This window comes from Panthera pardus, unplaced genomic scaffold (assembly GCF_024362965.1).
Source record: "Panthera pardus isolate Hobbes unplaced genomic scaffold, ASM2436296v1 HiC_scaffold_15, whole genome shotgun sequence".
NCBI classification, from domain to species: Eukaryota; Metazoa; Chordata; class Mammalia; order Carnivora; family Felidae; genus Panthera; species Panthera pardus.
Window position 1 is genome coordinate 88,281,274 of NW_026526710.1, and position 19,808 is coordinate 88,301,081.

The 19,808-nt window shown below is 59.8% G+C and overlaps 1 protein-coding gene across 4 annotated transcripts in view; it reads left to right on the forward strand.

Annotated features, from left to right (window-relative positions):
- The window catches only part of CTDP1 (CTD phosphatase subunit 1), a 56,884-nt gene extending 45,861 nt beyond the window's left edge, over positions 1–11,023 (forward strand). Inside the window, exon 12 of one of the 4 annotated variants that reach the window (XM_019423607.2) lies at positions 10,467–10,578. Coding sequence is in view for 3 of the 4 variants with exons in the window: in XM_019423606.2 (XP_019279151.1) it covers positions 10,467–10,745 (279 nt within the window). In the remaining variant the exon portion in view is untranslated. Of the gene's footprint in view, positions 1–6,220; positions 9,377–10,466 lie in introns of those variants that run through there. The other 3 variants (XM_019423606.2, XM_053902868.1, XM_019423605.2) reach the window with 3 other exon arrangements.
- The last annotated feature ends 8,785 nt before the right edge of the window (positions 11,024–19,808 follow it).

The following is a 19,808-nucleotide window of genomic DNA, read 5'->3' on the forward strand; positions in this document are numbered from 1 at the left end:
GAGTGTTGGGCACCACCTGTGCGGGCAGACGGCTGCTCGAGCCAGGCCGGGGTTCCTCGCAGGGCCTGACCCTGCCGTCGTGAGAAGCGAGTAGACACGCGTCCCAGGTATCAGGTTCGAGAACCGCGTCGAGCCTCCTGTGAGCCATGCGACCGTGGGCGAGTCCTTGAACCTCCCCGTGTCTTCATTTTCCCCTTTGAAATGGGGGCGTTGGCAGGCCGGCACAGCCTGTGCACGTAGCTGCACATAACAGCCCCCCTCCCTTGCTTGTGTGGGGGCTCTTTTCTTTATAAGCCACCTGGTCTGACCCGAAGACGTTCTGTAGGTGAGTAATACTTTTGAAGAGAGTTTGGTGTACTGGAGCCAGTCCACTTAGAAGACAGGATCGAGCCAGAAATTCTAGCAGCACACGGAGGGGATGTAGAGATGCGTTGTCCGTGTGTCGGAATTTTATTCGGAGAAGGTCCGTGCGTCCGCAGCTGTGCTACGGGGCCGTCCTGCTGGTCCCACGGCAGACCTTTCCAGCCACGTTGAAATGCTGTCCGGTCGTCTTAGGACACAACTTTGATGAGAAGCACGATGCTTGTGCTGAGCTGTGTCGCCTTCTCCACGCAGAGGTCCCGCTGGGGTTTCCGAGGAGCCGACCTTCCACCCACTCTGAGTTCCTCTGTGGTGGTGCCGGCTGATGCCAAGGGTGGTGATGGCTTCTCAGAGATGGGGAGCGCACTCTGGTTGAGCTTGTTTTCTCTGTCACGTAGGAAATAAATTCAGAGCAGTTTTCACAAAGACCCAGAAAGGCCTGGCTGGAGCCCGCAGGAAGGAGCCTGTGCTCGTGGGGCAGTGGACGCAGGCGCTGGGCAGGCCAAGAGTGCCCATCTGCTCCGGTGTGCCCAGAAACAAGAGGCACCGGGGCTTGCTGGAAAGAGCCTTTGCTTTGATGTGGTTTGGGGGCTGGCCGTCTGGACGGGACCGCGGAGCAGCGCGGTTCTGGTCCCGAGGGGCTGGGTGTCCTGTGTCTCGGCGGTCAGCCCTGTGCAGGCAGAGGAAGCCCGGCGTCCAGCCCGTCCTGTGGACAGCGTCCACGCAGGAGGTGCCGACACGGCCACAGGAGCTTGAGGTCCTCAGGTGTGTGGTGGTGGGTGCCGCGGGCCGAGCAGGACCAGACGCGCGGCTGAGCCCCCGGTGGGCGCCAGGCGTCCTGGGAGCCCGGCCCCTGAGCGTCCGGAGAGCTGGGGAGTAAGTCAGAGTCTCTCACTTCCCGCAGCGCTTTCTTCCACTTGCCACCCAGACGGCAACCGCTCCGCCCCAGAGAGCCGTCGGCCGGCCCCCCCACCCCGGCCTGTCCCTGATTCTTTGGAATTGGACGTGTGGCTGTCGGAAAAGCTTCAGTGTTTCCAGACGTGCCTCACGGCTCTGACCCTTCACTGGGGTCGGACGGACGGGGCGCGTGGCGGGTCCCAATCAGCTGCCGCGGGGGACTCGGGCGTGGGGGCCTCATTCTTTCTTTGCCAGGGAAGTTGGCGAGTGTGGTTTTCTGGCCGTATTTTACTCTCGTTTAATGGTACTAGAGGTGGAGTGAAGTTTTTTTAAGTTTTTACATGATGGTATTTTTATTTGAAGTTAAAACGCTTTGGGTTTTTTTGTGTTGTGTTTTGCACGTGGGAGGCCTTTGTTTCATGATTTCCCCGCATGTGATGACAGTGTTGCAGGTGTGGCTCCCACAGGAAGGTCTGCTCGGCATCGCCTCCTGCTGGTTCCACGAGGCCAAGCGGCGCCACGGATCTTCTTGTCCCTTGAACCTGAAAGCCAGTTTTACTGGAAGGAGAAGGGTGGTGATTTTTACTTGTCTACCAAGAAATGATTCGTTCTTTTTTCAGATCAGCGACATCGGATGCCGTTTTATTCACAGTGCTTGTGGGGTACGCTCGCTCCTTGAGGTCAGTCTCTAAGATGAAAAAGTCAAGTATATGTTTGAAAAGCATTTGCTCAAATGAGTTACCTTCAAATTGTTTGCGACACTGTACAGATGCATCATTGTCCCCACCACTTGGTGAGGCGGCTGGCACGGACACGGTGGCCCGGGTCTCCCACTGGGACCCTCTGCGGCGCTCTGTGCTCGCGTTTGGCAGAGGCGACTTAGAACTCGATGTAAGACTCCACTTCCATCGCTTCTAGAGTTAGCAGACACGCGAAAAGGACAGTATTTCTGCCAAACCGATTATTAATTGGTTAACGGCCAAAGAACATAGCATAACGTGGTCGGTAACTCTCACATTACAGAAATCCACGGCTGACGGCTAATCGCTGACACACGTCCCAGGCTCACACTGCCCAGTCCTGCTGGCTCTCTCCCCCTTTCCAGCCTGCGCTGCAGACGTACGGACAGCTGGGGGGGCTCTGCCCACAGTCTGTGCAGGTCTCGTCCTTCCAGAAGGTTCCCCAGTCTCACTGCAGCGTCGGGACGGACGGCACTAAAATGCTCTGGGGCACTGGCACACATGAAAGGTGCTTGTGGTGTCGGTGGACCCGGGTGGGGTCCCCTTCAGCCCCGGGCAGGCGTGTGGCCGGGACAGAAGTCTGGGGCGTTGTTGACCCGAGGACGTCCTGTCCTGTGGAAGCTAGTGGGGCATCTCCCCCGTGTGGCCAGCAGTGGCTCTGGCACCTGGGGTGTAATTTAGGATGTGCACCCCCTCTGTTCCCTGCAGTCGGGTCGTGGCCCTGCCCCCTGACCTCGCTCTAAGAGCCACCTCCCCTGTGTCTCGTACGTGGTTTTGTCTCCTGCTGTTTCACACGAAGCTGGAGTGAACACCACGTGTGCTGGTCGTGCTTGTGTGTGCGTGTGCTCCTCACGTGCGTTTCTAGGCCGGCACTTGGTGGCCTCGTGCCTCCGTGGAAGGCCGAATGGTTTTCCATGAGAGCAGGTGATGACGCTCATTTTCTGTGGCACAGTGTTTGGTGGCAGCTAACGGCCGACACGACAGGTGAATGTTGGTGTCGCCATGGCTTCATTTTAACATGCTTTTCTCTTCTAACGGGCTGTGCCCTGGGCCTCAGACGGAGGAAAATGAGCTCGCCAGTCACCAGGCCGCAGCAGCTGCCCTGGCCAGAGAGGCGGGACCCGGCCGCTTCCACTCAAGGGAAGACGCCCAGGAGCGCGGCCCGACGTCCGAGCTCACAGAGCAACTCCCGACGGCCACCCCAGGCGCGCTCCGGGCCGGGGGAGCCGTGCGGGAAGACGAGAGCTAGTACACGGACAGCGCTGAGAAGGGCAGCGAGGAAGAAAATGTGCTCCGGGGGTCCGTCCGAACCACGGAAGAGAGAACGAGCAGGGGAGCGCGCGCTCAGAGACGCGGGGCCCCGGTTAGCGCGCCGACCTTCCCACAGCAGGAGCCGTCGGAGCGCGGAGGGGAGGGGCAGGGGCAGAAAATCTCCCAGATCGGATAGAAGACGTTCTAACACGTCCCGAAATCTTGACGGACTCCAAGCAGGCTCAGCACAGAGAGCCACACCCAGACGCATCGCGGTGGAAGCGCGCAAGGCAGACGAGGGCGCCGCGGGCCCGGCAGCCGCTTCTCATCAGACACTGCACAGGCCCCAGGCCCCCGGGCAGCACGCTGCCACACGGGAGAGAAGGCCGTCAGCCAGGCGGAGCTGTGGCGCAAACGAAGCTCAGAGGAGACGTCCCGGCCGAGAACTGAGAGAACTCGCTGCCCTCGCGGGAAACTCCGAAGGGAGCTCCTCGGTCACGGAGCCGAAGACCCGGACAGAGCTGAGAACCCACGTCCACGCGGACAGCAGCGAGCCCCGTGGGGGTGAGCGGGTGATAGGCAGGCGGGAAGAATTCTGAGTTCTGTCCTTTCTTCACCGAGTGGAGAGAAAAAGCAGTTGCGTGAGGCAGCGTGGACGCAACCGTCGGGCCCGTGGCGTGGAGAAGCGCGATGCTTGCCGGCGCCCACGCCGAGGCCGTGGGAACAAGAGGCTTCGGGAGACGTGGCGAGCGGGCGGGCCAGCGCGACGTGCTGTGAGCCTCTCCCCTCAGCCGCTCCGCAGGACGCACAGGGACGGAAGGTAGCGACCGTGGCCGCGTGCGGCACACGTAGGTGGACCGTGCGTGACAGCGCAGGAAGGAAGCACGGGTTCTGAGCCGGGCGGCGAGTCTGCACCGGCGTGCGACCAGGGAAACCGCCGGCGGTTGTGAGGGCATGACGCGGGGTCCGGGCCGGGAAGGGTGTCCGAGGGGACGGCCCCCGTCCTGGGGCGTCACGTGGGGTGTGCTGGTTTCGTGCAGAGGAGGCAGGAAGGAAGGAGCAGGATCAGAAGTGCACGAGGGCCGGGGTGAACATGCGTGTAACCAGCATGAGTGGGTCGTGTGACCCGTGACCCGAGAACAGATGGTGACCCGTTTGTCGGTCACGGGGAGGACTTCTTCCTCAGGGCCCTGCACAGTGTGGGGTCACAGTGAGCGCCCGTGAGCCCACCCGTCTGCCGACGGTGGTGCCGGTGAGGCTGCACGAGGACGTGAGGACGTGAACGGGGAGGTGACGAAGAGGGGCACCGGTGGCCGTCTTGCCCTTCCCTGCGAGGTGTTAGAAGTCGTCTCATTACATGTAACTTCGCGTCAGTCGTCAGGCTTTCCAAAACCAGTCACAGCGAAGGGGATCCAAACGCTTGTGCTTTGGGGACCGTCCCTCCCCCGCCCTGACACCTGCGTGTTGACTGCCGACCACGGGTCCCTGAAGGCACGCGTGCTGAAGCCGCTGCCTGCGTGGGCCGTCCCGCGAGGGCGCTTGTCGGAAAGCGGGGGCTCCCGTAGGTCTCGAGACGCTTGTGGAAATTCACCTCGGACTGGCGTTCGGTGACAGGAGCCTGCCTGTCCGTCGGGAAAGCAGCACAGCCTTCCTGCCGCCCGTCAGGCTGGGGCGCCCGGAGCCCCGAGCCCACCTCTTGTTCACCCGCGTTTGGGGAGCGTGCTCCATGCAGGATTGTGGCAAAACCACCGAATCAAGTCAAGTATGCTGTGTTTTAACCTTGCCCGTCTGTCAGAGTGAGAGGCCTCGATTTTGTTCCGGGCCCTTCCGTGTCCTGGTCGCACAGAGCAGGGCTTCTTGTGCTCATCCGTGTCCAGGACTCACTGAGGACACGCTTCGTGCCCCAGCCGCCACTCCCGTCATCTACTCGATAAGCCTGGTTGCCGGGTAACCGGGTTACTCCGGGTTATGTACTCACTTGCGCTCGCTAAGCCTGGCTTCCCTGAGCGAGACACCCGTCCTGCCCAGGATAGGTGAGTCCTGCTGCCGGGCCGGGTGGAGCCAGCACCCTGGGGGCCGCCACCGCTGTGATGGCACGAAGCGCGCGGTGGGGGTTGGCTGCCCCCCCGCGGCCCAGGCAAGGCCCGGGCCCGTGGGTCAGGTGACCCGGTTGCCTGTGTCCCCACTCACGGCGAGGAGCGGGTTCCCTGCAGTTGTGCCTGAGGCGCCGGCCGCTGCCGGCGTCTGTCCTCAGAGGTGAGCAGGCGCCCACCGTGCCCACTGGTGCCCACGCTTGCTTCGCGCCGTGCACGTGTTCGGTCCGCCTTGCGCGTCTCCGTTCCGCAGGATGCAGGCCGGGCTGTCCCGCACGCGCACACACAGGAGAAGGGCTTGTTAGTCGAGACGGTGACCTCGCCGCGTGCAGCCCTGTGGCTTCTTTCTGCCGGGAAACCAAGCGGGTTTAACCGGTGAGCTGAAAAGTACATGCCCTGTGGGCGCCGTTTGGGGGTCCTCGGTCAGATGCCGGCGTGTGTTTACCTTGGTCCCTGAGACATCCACGTCCGTAACTCGGCGCACTTGGGGCGCCAGTGGAACTGTGTGCTCGGAAGCTGCAGCGTCCGGGAGGAAGTTTGTTCCTGTTCGTGCTATTTCCCGCCTTGAGCGTGGGAGGGTTTTTTCCACCCTGAACGTGAGAGGGTTTCCAGCTCTCCGTTTTCTCCACGTTAAATCTGTTCGCGTTTCTCCGCGGAACCGCACACGTGGCTGTAAAAACAACATAAACGTGTGTTGTGCTGAGGGGAGACGAAGCTTTGGTCGTTCACAGGCGTTTGTTAGCCGTGACCTGCAGGCCTGAGGTGCTTTTTAATTACTAAAATTTAATCGTGTATAAAAATTTATTCTCCGAATGTTACTTAACCAGGAGTAAGGGTTTTCTCTCTTCTCAGTCCGTCTCGTGCTCTGCTTTGTCACAGGAAGGGTGAGACCAGCCTTAGCACACCGCACTGCCACCTGGGCACTGACCGTCTTTCCCTGGTCTTGAGCCACGCACTGGGCTCCGTGGGAACGCCCCGCACGACCACCCGAGTGGGGCTCATCTGTGTTCTCTCGCTCCCTCTGTTAATTCCCTGCAAGACGACCCTGTTGCGGGAGAGCCCTTGATCTGTAGGACGGTTGCACCGTGTCTCTGACGTACCCGGCACCTGCGTGGGGTCGTGTGTGGTCCAGCCCCGCAGGAACGTGGCTGTGCGGTCTCCTCGGCCACCGATGGGAGCGACAACACCCACCTCACGGATTTGGTGGAAAAGAGGGCTCGTGTCACCCCATGCCAGCACTCCGCGTCATCGGGAGGTGTCTGAGCACGAGGACGTTGCCGCAGTGAGCCTGTCCAGGTGTGGGCCGCTTCTGTCCCAGACGCTCCCCAGGTGCAGGTCAGACGTTTCCACAAAAGATGTTATCACACGGTATCGTTGTTGTAAGGTGGCCGTTCTGATGGCTAACTCCTGTCCTGCCCTGGTGCTGCTCTTGGGGGTGGGGGGGTCCCTCCTCTCCCCTCAGGCCCTGCCTGCAGGTGCTCCCCGCCTCTGCCTGGGGAGCCGAGCTTCTCCACGGTTCCTGGTCCCCCCTCCACAGAGGGTCCGGCTGTTTCCTGAGCCTGGGGGCCCTCGTCCCCGCGGGCAGCAGCTGTCTCCGCTCTGTTTTTGCTTTTTGTGTCAAGCTGTCAAAGGGACAAAAGGGAGCTTGGATGCGGGCCCGGCTCTGGGCCAAGAGCAGACCATTTGCATCAGGAGGCACGGGAGATGGCTCGCGCTCGTTGCTTGGGAAACCTTGTGGCGCGGGCCACAGAGCTGCTCTGACAGTGCTCACGGTTAGGCTGGGTGACGCGTCATCGTGCCGGGGGAGCTGCCGCTGGTGAGCGCACCCTGGTGGGACACGGACTTCACCCCCCCCCCCTCCTCTCACACTGCAGGCCTGGGGCCCAGCTGGGTGCCCGGGGGATGGGGCACAGCCAGCACCGTTCACCAGCAGCCAGGACGGGTGTTCCTATGCTGTCGGTCTGGGGGCCTGGGGAGCGCGGGGCCGCACACGCATCGTGACCGCCCGGTGCGTCCCTGTGAGGCCTCGGGGCCCACCCACTCTTTTCCCCGGGCAGGGCTCATGGACGTTATTTCTGTCGGTGGTGTTCACATACAGTAGTATGGACAGTGCACACCCCTTTTTATGGGAATTAGATGGCCACCTGACATTTTTACGGGCGGCGGTCTGTTTCATCTACGTCTACGTGTCATTTCTAAACACGTCTCTGTTTTTGTCACCACTCAGCAAAAGGACAGTCATCCCAGAGGCTTCAGAGTAATTGTGCTTAAAATAGCTTTTGTTTCAGGACATCTTACAAATCCAAAATTAACCCTTTGCTGAGCTACCTGTCTCCTCAGGCTCATGTCTGCCCTGGTTTGGGCCCAACCGGAGCTTCTGGCCCTACAGATGGGCGCCCGGCGCCGGCCACACAGCCCACGTGCTGCAGCCACGGACGCCGTCCCTGCTCCTCGGGGCTCCGGCCTCTCGTGTTCACTTTTGCAGCCTGAGCAGGCCCACCGATCACCTCAGTTACAGTCCCTGTTGTCTTTCTCAGGGCTTCTGTCCATTTTGAGTTTATTGGGTCAGTCATGTTCTGATTTGGGAGCGTTTCTCTCCATTAGGTTACTTCCTGTGTTACCAGTTTGAAAGCGGGTTGTTTCGTAGGTCTTAGGTCACACGTGGCCTCGTCTCGCAGATCTTTTCTGACCTTGTGTGTGTGGCTCTGCTTGTGGTCTCTTCCGCCCAAACGAAGACTTTCTCGTCTCTACATCGTTTGGGGGGTTTCTTGTCTTCCTTCAAACTGCAGGTTTCCCTGAACATGGGCGTGTATATCCATATGTATTTCTGTGTACGTTTCTTCAAGTTTCCTTTTGACTAAACGGTGCTGCCACAGGTGTCCAGATGCAGGGTTCATCTCAACCCTGCCTCAGAAATGAACTCAGAGGCCGACTCACAACAGATTGCGAAGAAAACCTAAGTATTTGTGACCTCAGGTTACGTGGTCAGTTTTGTACTGATAGTCCTAAGACTTCTCACCATTCGGAGTGTGAGAAGCACAAATCTGTGCGGCACACGCCTGAGAAATAGTTGCCGTCCGCGCTACGTAAAGAGCTCTCAGGACCGAACGCTCCGACACACCAGCTCGTAAAACGGGGCAGGAGGTGGTCCACACCATTCGCCCCCAGAGAGAGCTGGGGGGCATGAGCCGCTGCACGTGGGGCCCCCAAACAGCCCCTTCTTCCGTGCAAATGGGAGCCGGGCATGAGGTCCGCGGGCGGGACCCCCTCAGCAGGCGTGGCCGCGGGCCCACCACGCGCCCGGCATCACACCCGGGAAGGGCACCTTGTGGCTCCTGTGCCCGAGTGCATCCTGGTGCTGCCGGGCGTCCCACGCTCCGCCAACACCGTAACGGCCGGAGTGGAAAACAGCAGCCACGCACGCGCGTCCCAAGAACTGCAGCGGGCCAAGAGCCTTGAGGCCACGCCGCCCTCCAGGGGGCCAAGGGCAAAGGAGGCCTACGGCCTAGTGTTTGGGGTGATTTCCCTGAAGCATCCCTGTGCTCAGAAACCCTTTACACCGGTTTTGCTTGTATGTTTGCCAGAGATCTCCTAAGGGAGCAACCCTAGGTCTTAATGGTCAGATGCTGATAAGAGAAACCCACTTTACACTTCAGTGTTGAGCCCAGCTTGTTTTCTGTAACAGCGTAAACGTTTGTTTCCTTAGAAAATATTCAGCCGATGGGAAAATAATGGTCGTTTAAACTTTGGACTGAGCGGGTGGCACTGACAAAGTGCTCTGGTGGGTCGGGCGAGGGCACTGCCGCCCTGGCGGTCACGCACGCGGTAGAGCCTGGGGCGCGAGGGACAGTCCAGGGGCTGCTCTTTCTGGGTGTCCTTGCCGGCCTCCCGGCAGGCTCCCGGCGCCTTGTCTGCCGCAGGCACATCCTCTTCTTAGGTGGGACGGTGACCGATCAGCAACGTGTCTTTTGTTCCATCTGGTTTTGCTGGCGGTATTTCTCTTAAATAAATTGTACACCTTTCCTTCCACCAGCACCGTGGTCTCCAATTTCCTGTACGTGTGTGGTTCTCTACGTTGTATGTGTGCTGCATGTACCTCAGTATATACACGCCTGTGTGCGGCTGCCGTGTGTGTGTGTGTGTGTGTGTGTGTGCGCGCGCGCGTGCGTGTGTGCGTGCGCCAGAAAATCTTCAGGGCCTGCCTGTGTCCCCACCATCACAGCACAAGAGACAGGGGGGCTGACTCGTGAGGCCCAGGTGCCCCTGTGTGAGGGGAGACCCAGGGCGGGCGTGTGGTCAGGCCGCTTTTCCTCGGCTTGGGGACACCACTCGGGGCCAGCGGGCACCTCCTGGGGGAGTGCTGTGCCCGCCGCGGGCCCCGTGCTGCGGAAATCTCACGGGCACAGTCTGGTCCGAGTCCGCCAACTCTGTCCCGAGGACGGAGGCAGCCGCCACCATCGTGGCGTCATCGGTCATCAGGGTAATTCCTCTTAAGCCGCCTAAAGAAAGTGGAGTTTTTGGGCCGGACCGGGTGACGGCCCCGTCTGGTCCCCTGGGACGTGCCTTGGCTTTCGTGTCTGCAGAATGGCATTAGTAGTTCCCACAGCCGACCCAGCCTCTCCAGTCGTGCTTTGCACGTTTGTTCCCGTCTGGTTCTCCTTGGGGCCAATCAGAGGTGAAGCGTCTGGAGCTCTGGGGAGAAGGCGGCTTGCGAGGGCTCCCCCGGGGGAGGGCAGGGGCCGGACACGGACAGCAGGGGCACGCCCTCCAGGCCTCCCACCGGTCCGCACTCCTCTCCCCACGAGCCGTGCGGTTACGGGCGCTCCGTCACCTCCTCCGTGACTCCGTGACTGTCGCTGCCGGGCCACCTCTGGATGCGGGGGCCTGGCGGCATGGGAACAGACAGAGCGTGTCCCGGGCCTGCTGGCCCCGCGCGGTTTTGACCCCCGGCTCCATCTCCTCCTCGCACTGAAACTGCGACAGCGCTTTTGCATCGATGGCCCCACGGGACAGCGCCGCGCTGCGTGGGTGCGTCCCGAGGTGCGTGGGTGCTGATGCGCGCGTGTGTCCCGGTGCGCGTGTGCCTGCCCCTGCGAGCGTGTCACGGCATGCGCCTGTCTTGCAGGGGCCACAAGCGGAAGCTGCCCGAGGAGGACACCGGCAGCGCGTCCAGCGGGGAGTCCAGCGGGGAGGACGAGGAGGGCAGCAGCTCGGAGGCGGACGAGATGGCCGCGGCACTGGAGGCAGAGCTCAACGACCTCATGTGACCTGCGGGGCGCTCAGCAGACACACGCGTCTTGCTCCGGCCCCCGATGGCTCCCGGCCGCGCGGGCCCTCGGATGGGGTCTCCTTTTCTCCAGAAAGACGTGTATATTTGCAGAGCTCCACTTACAGAAACACATAATTTTGCAGAAATAGGTGTTTTTAGAGGTTTTACTACGGAAAGTCTACTTTTCTAAGGGACAGTGTCCCGGGAGGCCGTGTGCCAAAGATGTTGCCACGCCCCTCGCAGCCTCTTGCGGGACGGGCGGGCAGGACTCGGGGCGGCGGGGGCGGGTCCGGGCCAGCGCACGGACCCTTCCTCCTCCGGGACACGGGTGTAAAGTTTTTGTATATCTATTTCGCATTTGACCCACCGAGCAGATTTCTCTTTCATTTAATAAAACTCCTTTTTATAAGCTCGTTCTTGGTGCGATGCCCACCCCGCCGCCTGTAGGGCAGAGGACACTGCGTGTCGGGTCGCTCCGGGTATCTGGTCAGGCCTTGGAAGTCTGCACAGGAAAACAGACCACCTAACCTACCCGTCTAGGCCATTCCGTGGCTGCTAGTCAGGAGTTTCTGCCATTTAGGAGTTTTTCAAAAGCTTGTACCAAAGCATTAACAATGTAAAGGATCGTTGTTATTTATAGTTGCTAAGCTTCATGAGCCTCGGATCTAAGCCCAGAAAACAAGGCAGCTCTGATCCTAGCTGACAAGCTGGAGAACAGCGTTCATCGTAGGATGTGCCCCCCCCCCTTTCCCTGACAGCTTGATTGTGCATCATCCCTGTCCCTTGGGTCACGGGGTCTGACCCACTGGCCCTGAGTTCATGCAGCTGTAGTTAAGAGCTGGTCCTGCGCCCGGTGGCCTTGTCTTCAGGCTCTGTTGTCCAGAGACGTGTGGGCAGTAGCCTTGGTCCGCGATGCCCACGGGGAGGTGCTGGCGGTTAATTCGTCTTCACGCTCCCTTTGAAAGGGCCCCTTAGCACCCTTGCTGCTGGCGCTGTCTGGGCTCGGGGCTGTGGGCGACCCAGGATGTGTTCACGGCACTGCGGCCGATGCCTCCTTCGGTCCTGTGGGGAAGGCAGGCTGACCTGGGACTGGGGCCAGCAGCGTTACGACAGGTGCTGCTTAAAGACGGCCTTGTTGAATTAGTGTAGGAAGTGAAAGACGTCCCTTCTCCAGTCCCGATCCGTAGCACAAGGCTTGAGTCCTCCCTGTTTCCTAGACTAACTCCTGAATCAGAAGTAACGTGTCAGGTTATGCTGTGTGCTGTGCGTGTGGACTTCAGCTGCAGGTGAAAGGACCACGGCTCCGGTGGGTTTGTCTCATTACATCCCTCACTTGCCTGAGAAGCGATGAACGGAGCCTCAGGTATGGCCGGTTCTAGGTGTTCACTGCATGCTCGGGCATGGTCCAGAACCTGAATCCTCCTCCTCCTCTCTACTGCTCGCACTCAGGAGGCCTGCGCACTGGGCGTGATGGTCAGACCCCATTCGTGCTTCTGGTGACAGGCAGAGGCTGGGTGGGGGTATCACCACGGGTGCGGGACAGGGGCAGGCGGGCAGGCAGATGTCCAGGAATCAGAGCACCGTCATTGTCTTGTTCTCTTCAGCAAGGTAAGCGTAGGTACGTTTATTTGCTATTCTCCACAACAGCAGTAACCAAAGTTTCCAGGGCTGGGCTTGGAAGGCGAGGGCTGTCTCTGACGGCCCTGTTAGCACAGAAACGGAGACTGCGTCACCGGGAATCTGGTAAGGTTGAGATGTTTGAGATCTCCGTGAACACCCACGGTCTCTGAGGCCGTGGTTTCTAAAAGGGCTCAGTGCTAACTCACGGCATGGCTCACACCGAGTGGAAAGTGTGTCTGAGCCGAGGCTGTGGGGCCGTCCGTGGTCCTGGGCTGCTGGTTGCTGTCACACCTGGACGACACCGTGGTCTCTGCACACCCAGGAGGGTGGGTGACCAGCTGTGTCCATCTCAGCTGGTTGGGCCCCTCCCCGCGGGTCCTGGAGGGAGACCAGAAGACAGCTCCTCAGTGCTCAGAGGCCCCAGGGCCCCGAGTGCTCTGACGAGTGACAGGACAATGCCGGTGGTAGAATGTGAAGACCCAACACCCAGACCTGGTGTCACCAGCAAAGAAGGGCCGAGGCCCTGGGAAAAGGAGACACCGGTCGGCGGGGGGGGGGTCGACTGGAGGCCCAGTTGCGAGCTGACCTGAGCAGGAAAGACACGGAGGCTGACAAGTCATCCCGAAGACACGTCTTCACCTGCTGGGAAGGGTGTGCCAGGGGCCGTGATGCTGGTCAGGACTCCGGGCAGCCCCGGATGTCCTTGTTTTCTGCTGGGTGGTAGTTTTCTTTGGGCACTTGGACTTGATGTGTCCGGTGGTGTTCCCCAGAGCGGATGTCCGTGTGGGGACGTGCCCGTCTGCAGCGAGGCTCTGCTGTGGGGGACGCCTGGGGACCCGCTCGGCCCACGGCCTGGGAAGGTTGGGGGCGGCCAGGCAGGGGCAGGGCCTGCGGTGCCCTCTGTGGGGGCCTCCCAGCCCCACCCACGGTGGTCTGCTCCCCATCATCTGGCCTCTGGTGGTCTTGTCACTGTTAACGATGCATTTGTGCCCCGGATGAAGAGAAAGTACGTCTTTAAACTGAGGACTCAAATCCTCCTCCCTCCGGGCACATGAGTGGTCAGGCAGCTGTCCTGGTCGGGCCTTCTCTTCAGAGGGGCAGTGGGGCCGCCAGTCACCCCTGCCCTCTGGCTCCCTCATCCAAGCACACGCGTCTCGGGGGAATCCCAGCAGCCGAGTCAACCACGCAGTTGCTTCAAATGCTGCTCTTGGGGCACCGGGGGGCTCAGTCAGTTGAGTGTCCAACTCTTGATTTTGGCTCAGGTCATGATCTGGTAGTCTGTGGGTTCGGGCTCTGCACTGACGGTGCAGACCCTGCTTGATATCCTCCCTCCCTCTCTCTGCCCCTCCCCTGCCCTCTCTCAGAAACAAATAAACATTAAGGAAAAAAAAAATGTTTCGTGGGGCCCTTGCAGAGCCGGGCCGGGCGGTGGGAGGGCGGGCTGGGGCTGCAGAGAGGAGCACCGAGTGCACTCTGGTCGGGAACACACGGACACGAGCCTTCCGTGCTCCAGGTGAACCCTCTCCAAGAGGTTTTAGGAGATGCGAGCCTGCCTCCCCGAACATCGCATTTGGGAACTCGGGTCCACGATGCGGCCGTGAGGACGTCCCTAAGCAGGAGCTGGAAGGGAGAACTCCTTAGGTCCCCAGAAGTCTGCACGGGTAGATGATAAATTTTAGCCTTTTGTTTGCAAACTTTCAAAAATCTGTAACAGTGGAAATTAATGAAATTTTTATTTCTTGGGGAACTGTTGAAATTTTGCGTAAATATGAGTGGATCTCCTGTGCCATCTGAATTTCTCATGTTTAGAAAACAACCGTGAGCTTCCCCGTGTGCAGGCCAGCTCCCCCTGGAGGCATAGGCCGACCCGCCTGGGCCCCTGTGCCCTGGCCGGGGGCTCCGGCCTGGAGGGTTTTATACTCCGAATGCCCTGGGAGTCACGCGGGGTGTACACGAGAAGGGCACGCCTCAAGGTATGGGAATCGCGTGTGCATAAAGCCGTTAGTTTTACAACGAAATCCAAGCCGGCCAGCCAGAGCCTGCCTGGTATGCGCACACGCGTGTGCTCACGTTCAAGGGCGCAGCCTGGTCTTTAAGCAAACCTTTTCTATTTTGAAAGTACTGTCCAGGTGGAAAACCTTTCAAGTACAGAAAAGGAAACGGGAGAAAACTCGCTCAACACGATCATCGCATCTAGCGTTTTCTTTACTACAATCGTTTGCCTTGATTTTTAAAATTAACCTGTGACCTTTTAGCATATACAAATGAAAGATGAAGAAAAATTGCTAGAACCCTGCTCCCAAAGCTAACCACATTGACATTTGAGTGTGCTGTTTGTCTACCTATGCATATTATTTTAATAGACTTTAGTTTTTAGAACAACTTAAGGTTAGAGCAAAGTTGAGGGGAAGACGCAGAGACCTCCCTTAGATTCCTGGTTCCCACACACGCGGAGCCTCCCCATCAGGATCCCCAGCAGAGTCACGCATTTGCCACTGCTGACCCACGCCGACCCGCCAGAGTCCCCCAGAGTCACAGTTTGCATCAGGGTAACTGGGTGGCCATCCCGTGGGTTTGGACAAATGTATGATGTCATGAGACCACCAGACAGCATCACACGTAGTTTTGCTGTCCTTCCCCCCAGCCCGTCCCCTGACGCTCCCCTCCCCCCCGCCCCCCCCCCCCCCCCGCCCCGGGTTCCTACTGTCTCCATAGTGTTGCCTTTCCCAGTGTGGCCTTTCGCCGTGTGCAGCTTCTCGCACTGGCCTCTTGTGCTCGGTGCCTTGCGTTCCAAGTGCGTCTGTGTCTTCTCATCATCGGTGCCCAACACACAAAATCCAGATTGTGGGAAATCAGACAGACAACCTGGTTTCTTCAAAATACAATTTGTCAGAAAAAAAAAAAGAAATGGAGGGAACCTCGTGGTTAGAGACCCAAGAAGCGTATCAACCCATCCCCGCGCGTGGGCTTGTTGGGTTACTAATTCAGACGAGCGGGAGTCCGCACAGACAGCTGTACAGAGCTGATGTTTATGGAGTATTCACTTACTTTAGATGGTGTGCTTTTTTAAGAATCCCTATGTTTTGTTTATTTTGTTTTGCTTTTTTTCTTTTTTCCACTATTTTTTTATTTCAATGCAAGTTAGCTAACTAACTTAGCATATAGTGTAACAATTATTCCAGGAATAGAATTCAGTGATTCATCACTTACAGAGAACAGTCAGTGAAGAGCCCCTGCGTTTTAGAACTACTGAGATATGATGGCAATGATAGGCTGTCTGGGATTTGTATCAAAATGCTACAAGACAGAGGGGGGCACACGGAGGTATTAAAGGACAGAGCACGACGGGGTTTATCAGCTGTGAGGCTGGAGTTCTGTGTGTGTGTGTGTGTGTTTGAAATGTTCCATAAAGATGCACAGAATGAGGCTCCTTTGCAATAAGAGGACCAGGGCCGCCCGTGCACCCGGGAGGGTCAAGCACAAGCCGCGACCCGGCCGTGCTTTTAGTTAGCGTTTACCGTCATCTGTAGCAAAGTAGAAGAATGAGTTGGCAGCAGGTGGTCTCCGGGCCAGAAAGTGCTCGGCACGGACTCGTGGGAACCACCTGTCCACGGGAGGGTCAGCTGCCCCCGCGCCACGAAACTTGCCCCGATTTGGCTCCGGACTGAGACCCTCTCGTCTTTCTTAACCACAGCTCCTGGTTCTTGCCGCGCACGTTAGCGTGTTTCCTGAGCCCCTGCGGTCGGGAAACCGGCGTCTTGATGTGATGTCGCCTGAAAGCCCACCCAGGAGAAGTCGCCCCTGGCCTGAGTTCCCTGTCAGAGTCCCGCAGACTTTGTCCCGGCGTCTGGAGTCTGGCCCCACTGTCCCAGCTGTGTCCAGAGTGCTTTTAGGATTGTTAGCCGTACGATTTTGTTTTACTTGAGGATTTCTTTGGATATCGTACCTCTTTGGAGATTTTTGTTTAGGAACCAGTCTGCATGCATGAATATTTTTTAGTTTAAATTGTTTTTGTTGCTTCCTAGTTTTTCTGGGTTTTCTTGGAGAAACTTTGTCCTCTGTCACCTGTCCCTTGTCGTCCCGTACCTGGGGAGCCGCTCAACCGACTGAGCCACCCAGGTGCCCCACATTTGCCCATTTTCCAAAGGCAAGCCCTTGTTGGCAACACGAATGGTCACCAAGTGACCAGGGGTGCCAGCACTTGGAGTGCCACTGTCCCCAGAGGGACACCCTGACAGCTTAGCCCCTAATGGCCACCCTGTTTGAGGGTGCGGCTGTGGTCCGGGACGCCAGACTCCCATCACCAGGCACGTGGTGGGAGGGGTGCACGTGGCTGTCAGAATCGGAACAAACAGCAGCAATCCGTAGGATGGTCGAGACAGCAGTGGACGTGACCGGCTCGACCCACAGCACCCGAGGGCAGGTGGCCGCTCCCTTGCTGGCCTCCAAGGGCTGGGGCGGGAAAACCAGGCCTTGTAGAGATTTTAGCCCCAAGGGTTATTTTTGTTGCAGTTGTTATGACTAGTTTCTAATAGTCCGTTGTTTACGTTGGACAGTGAAGAAAGCAGGACGTCAGCGCTCGTGAGGAGCCGTCTAGTGACGTCGACAGCCTTAGAATGAGTCCAAAGCCCTTGTGTGAAACGCCGGAGGCCAGAAGGCTGAGCGCTTTCCTGTGGCCGCAGCCAGAGTCGCCGCACTGGGGATGGGCTGTGGCTCCATCAAGGCCGTTAGTAGGTACTTTCTTTAAAAAGCTTGATTCTGAAAACTCCGATCTTTTGCAAGAGGGAGGAAGAAGACAAAAGTAACTCTGACTTGTGTCCCAGGACGGGAAGAAGCACACGACAGACACTCTGGACACGGCTCCGATGCCATCGAGATGCCCTTCCTCCCGGCACTTGCTGGGAAGATGCGTTTTGGTCGTCCCAGGGTACAGAGCCCCCGCGTGCACAGTGCCCGACACCCACATCACTCCGGTTAGGCTGAGAGCCCAGGCCGGCGCATTCTTCGTTTTCCAGACCTAGAACAGTTTGTGCATACAGCAGGGGCTCAATAAATGCTGAAGAAGATGCAAGTTAGGAAGTGAGCCACTGTCCTTGCTTAGCGTGGTTTTCGTGCATCCAAGTCGAGACTCCTGCGTGCCGTCTGGGGCCCGGCCTTTCCTGGGCCTTGCTGCCCCCTGCCCTCCTGAGGAGCTGCCCCAGGGGCCCCTGTTTGCCGTTGCCTGTCAGACACGCCGGAGGACGGCCCTCTCGCTTGCCCCCACCTCGAGGCGGCCCAGCAGGGCCTCGCCCAACTGTGAGAACGTGGTCGTGGGTCGGGGACACTGTGGCCCAGGGGAGAGTCGGGGCCGGCTGCCCTGGCGGTCACCTCCTGGCACTGGCCCACAGCCTCCTCTGCGCGAGGGCTTCCTGTTGGCAGATGTGTGGGGAAGTCAGCCAGCTCTGCGTGGCCGTCGTCACTGTGCCTCTGTTTACCAGCTGCTCCCGGACCTGCTCGCGGGGCCGAGCCGCGCTGCCGCTGTGCGTCAGGGCACCTCCGTCCCGGGAACCCGATGAGTTTACAGAAGCAGGACTGACGGACCTCATAAATGGGGAACACGGGGGTGACGGGGCTCCCACGGGCCGGTGGGCGGGAAGGCCGGGCCCCCCAAAGCCCGGCCCAGAGGGCAAGCCCGTGTCGCCAAGGCACGCGCTGCGCTGGGCCAGACGGGCGAGGGCTGTGCACCACGGTGGTGGGGGGTCAACGTTCAGAGCCAGAGCCCCTCCCGTCCCTGTGGGCCGCAGTCCTAGGCACGGAGAGGCTGCCCCCGGGCCCCGCCGCTCCAGCTTCTGCGGCCTCCGTGTGCACGCAGCCCCAGGGGCTCATGGGAATACAGCCCCGACCCCGCGGGCCCAGGTGGGCCCTGGGTTTGCACGTTCCCATCCGGCTCCCGGGCCTCGCCACCGGGCCCCTGTTCGCGGATGTGCACGAAGATACACGGGACCAAGGAGAAGGCCCCCGGGGCGCACGGCAACTTCCGGTCCTGCTCACAACGTCCGCTTTGCCTCCGGTTCTGGAACCCGCTCGCGGGGGGAGCTGCCCTTCCTCCCACGGGTTTGCTGTCTGCTGGACCAGCTGCCGAGCAGAAGAGACAGATGCCACCCTGGGCTCTGCTCCCGGCCCTGCGGGGACAAAGGCGGCAGAGAAGGCAGGGGGACATCACCCCGTCCTCAGCCAGGCGCACGTCTGCACGTGCACACACTCGCACGTGTGCACGCACCTGCGCGTGCCCTCACACGCACATGCATGCACATGCACGCTCCCACCCGCACCCAGTGGGGGGGGGGGGGGGCGTCCCTGCAGCAGCTCCGCCCTCAGCATGAAGTGTGTGCTCGTCCACAGGAACCTGGTAAGTCCCGCTGTGGCTCAGCAGACAGGCAGGAAGCAGTCACCCCCGGAGCCCCGCTCTCCGTGGGCAGGTGCACATGCTCTGGCACTTTCAGCGGAAAGGAACTGAGGCCACCAGACGGCATTCCTGGGAGGCAGGCGGGCGAGGGCCAACCCGGGGACGTCTGACAGGTCGGGACCCGGACCTGAGGACACAGGCTGGGGTCACGCTGCCCAAGCCGCACGATCCTGGCGTGTTTGGTGATAACGTGCCGCCTTTGGGTCGGGTGGTGTGGCTTCTTCCCCGGTCCCGGCCGCCGAGGCTGTTGACCTCACCTGCGACACCTTGCAGGTTTTCTGGCTGTGACACGTGTGGCCCGATGTCCTTCCGACAGCCCGGCAGCACGTGACTTGCACTTACCAAGTTACTTCTCCATCTTGACGAAAGCCGTGTGAGGAGAGATGTCAAAACGTATAAAATGAGGTAGAGTGCAGCTGTCCTCGTGGCAGAAGAAGAAATACAAAGTATTCGGCTCTGCTCCTCAGCCTCCGTGAGAGGCCAGTTTTGCCTTTTCTGAATTTCCGGTCTTTTCCCAGCCCGGGCCCTGCCGCCCGTGACCTACAGGTGCCCACGTGGCCACTGCTCCCGGGAGAGTCCGCCGCCGCTGCCGGGGATCCGCACCTGCCCGCGTGCCCTCGGGTGCTCCGCACGCCTGTCTGTGTCCTCTCCGAACGCCCACGGTCTCGGTCTTGGGCCGGCGAGGAGGGTGTGCAGGGCACAGCGGAGCCAGCCCTGGGCGGAGCCGGGTGGGGGAATTAGCTCCCGCCGCAGCCCAGCACCCGATACGGAACAATCGTGTGGAAGGGATCGGCCTTAACTTCTGAGCTCCCCCGCCACGTGGGTTGACCGGGCACATTCTCCAAGCGCAGCAAGGTTGGGACACGACGTGTCAGTTTGAGGGAGGGACGTGTAGAAGGACACCTTCAGGACAGCTGTTTCCTGGCTCTCCCCTCTCCCCAGGGGTGACAGTGTTCCAGGAAAGTCACTCTGCACTTCAGACAGGGAGCTCAGAAAGGGGACGTCCTGGTTTATTGCTTGTGCTGCGGGGAGTGTAACCCAGGGCTTAAGGTCAGGACTGACAGAGCGTTGAGCCACGCGGGACGAGGGGCTTGAGGAAGCTCCTACCCCTTGGGTCACCCCGATGGGCCCAG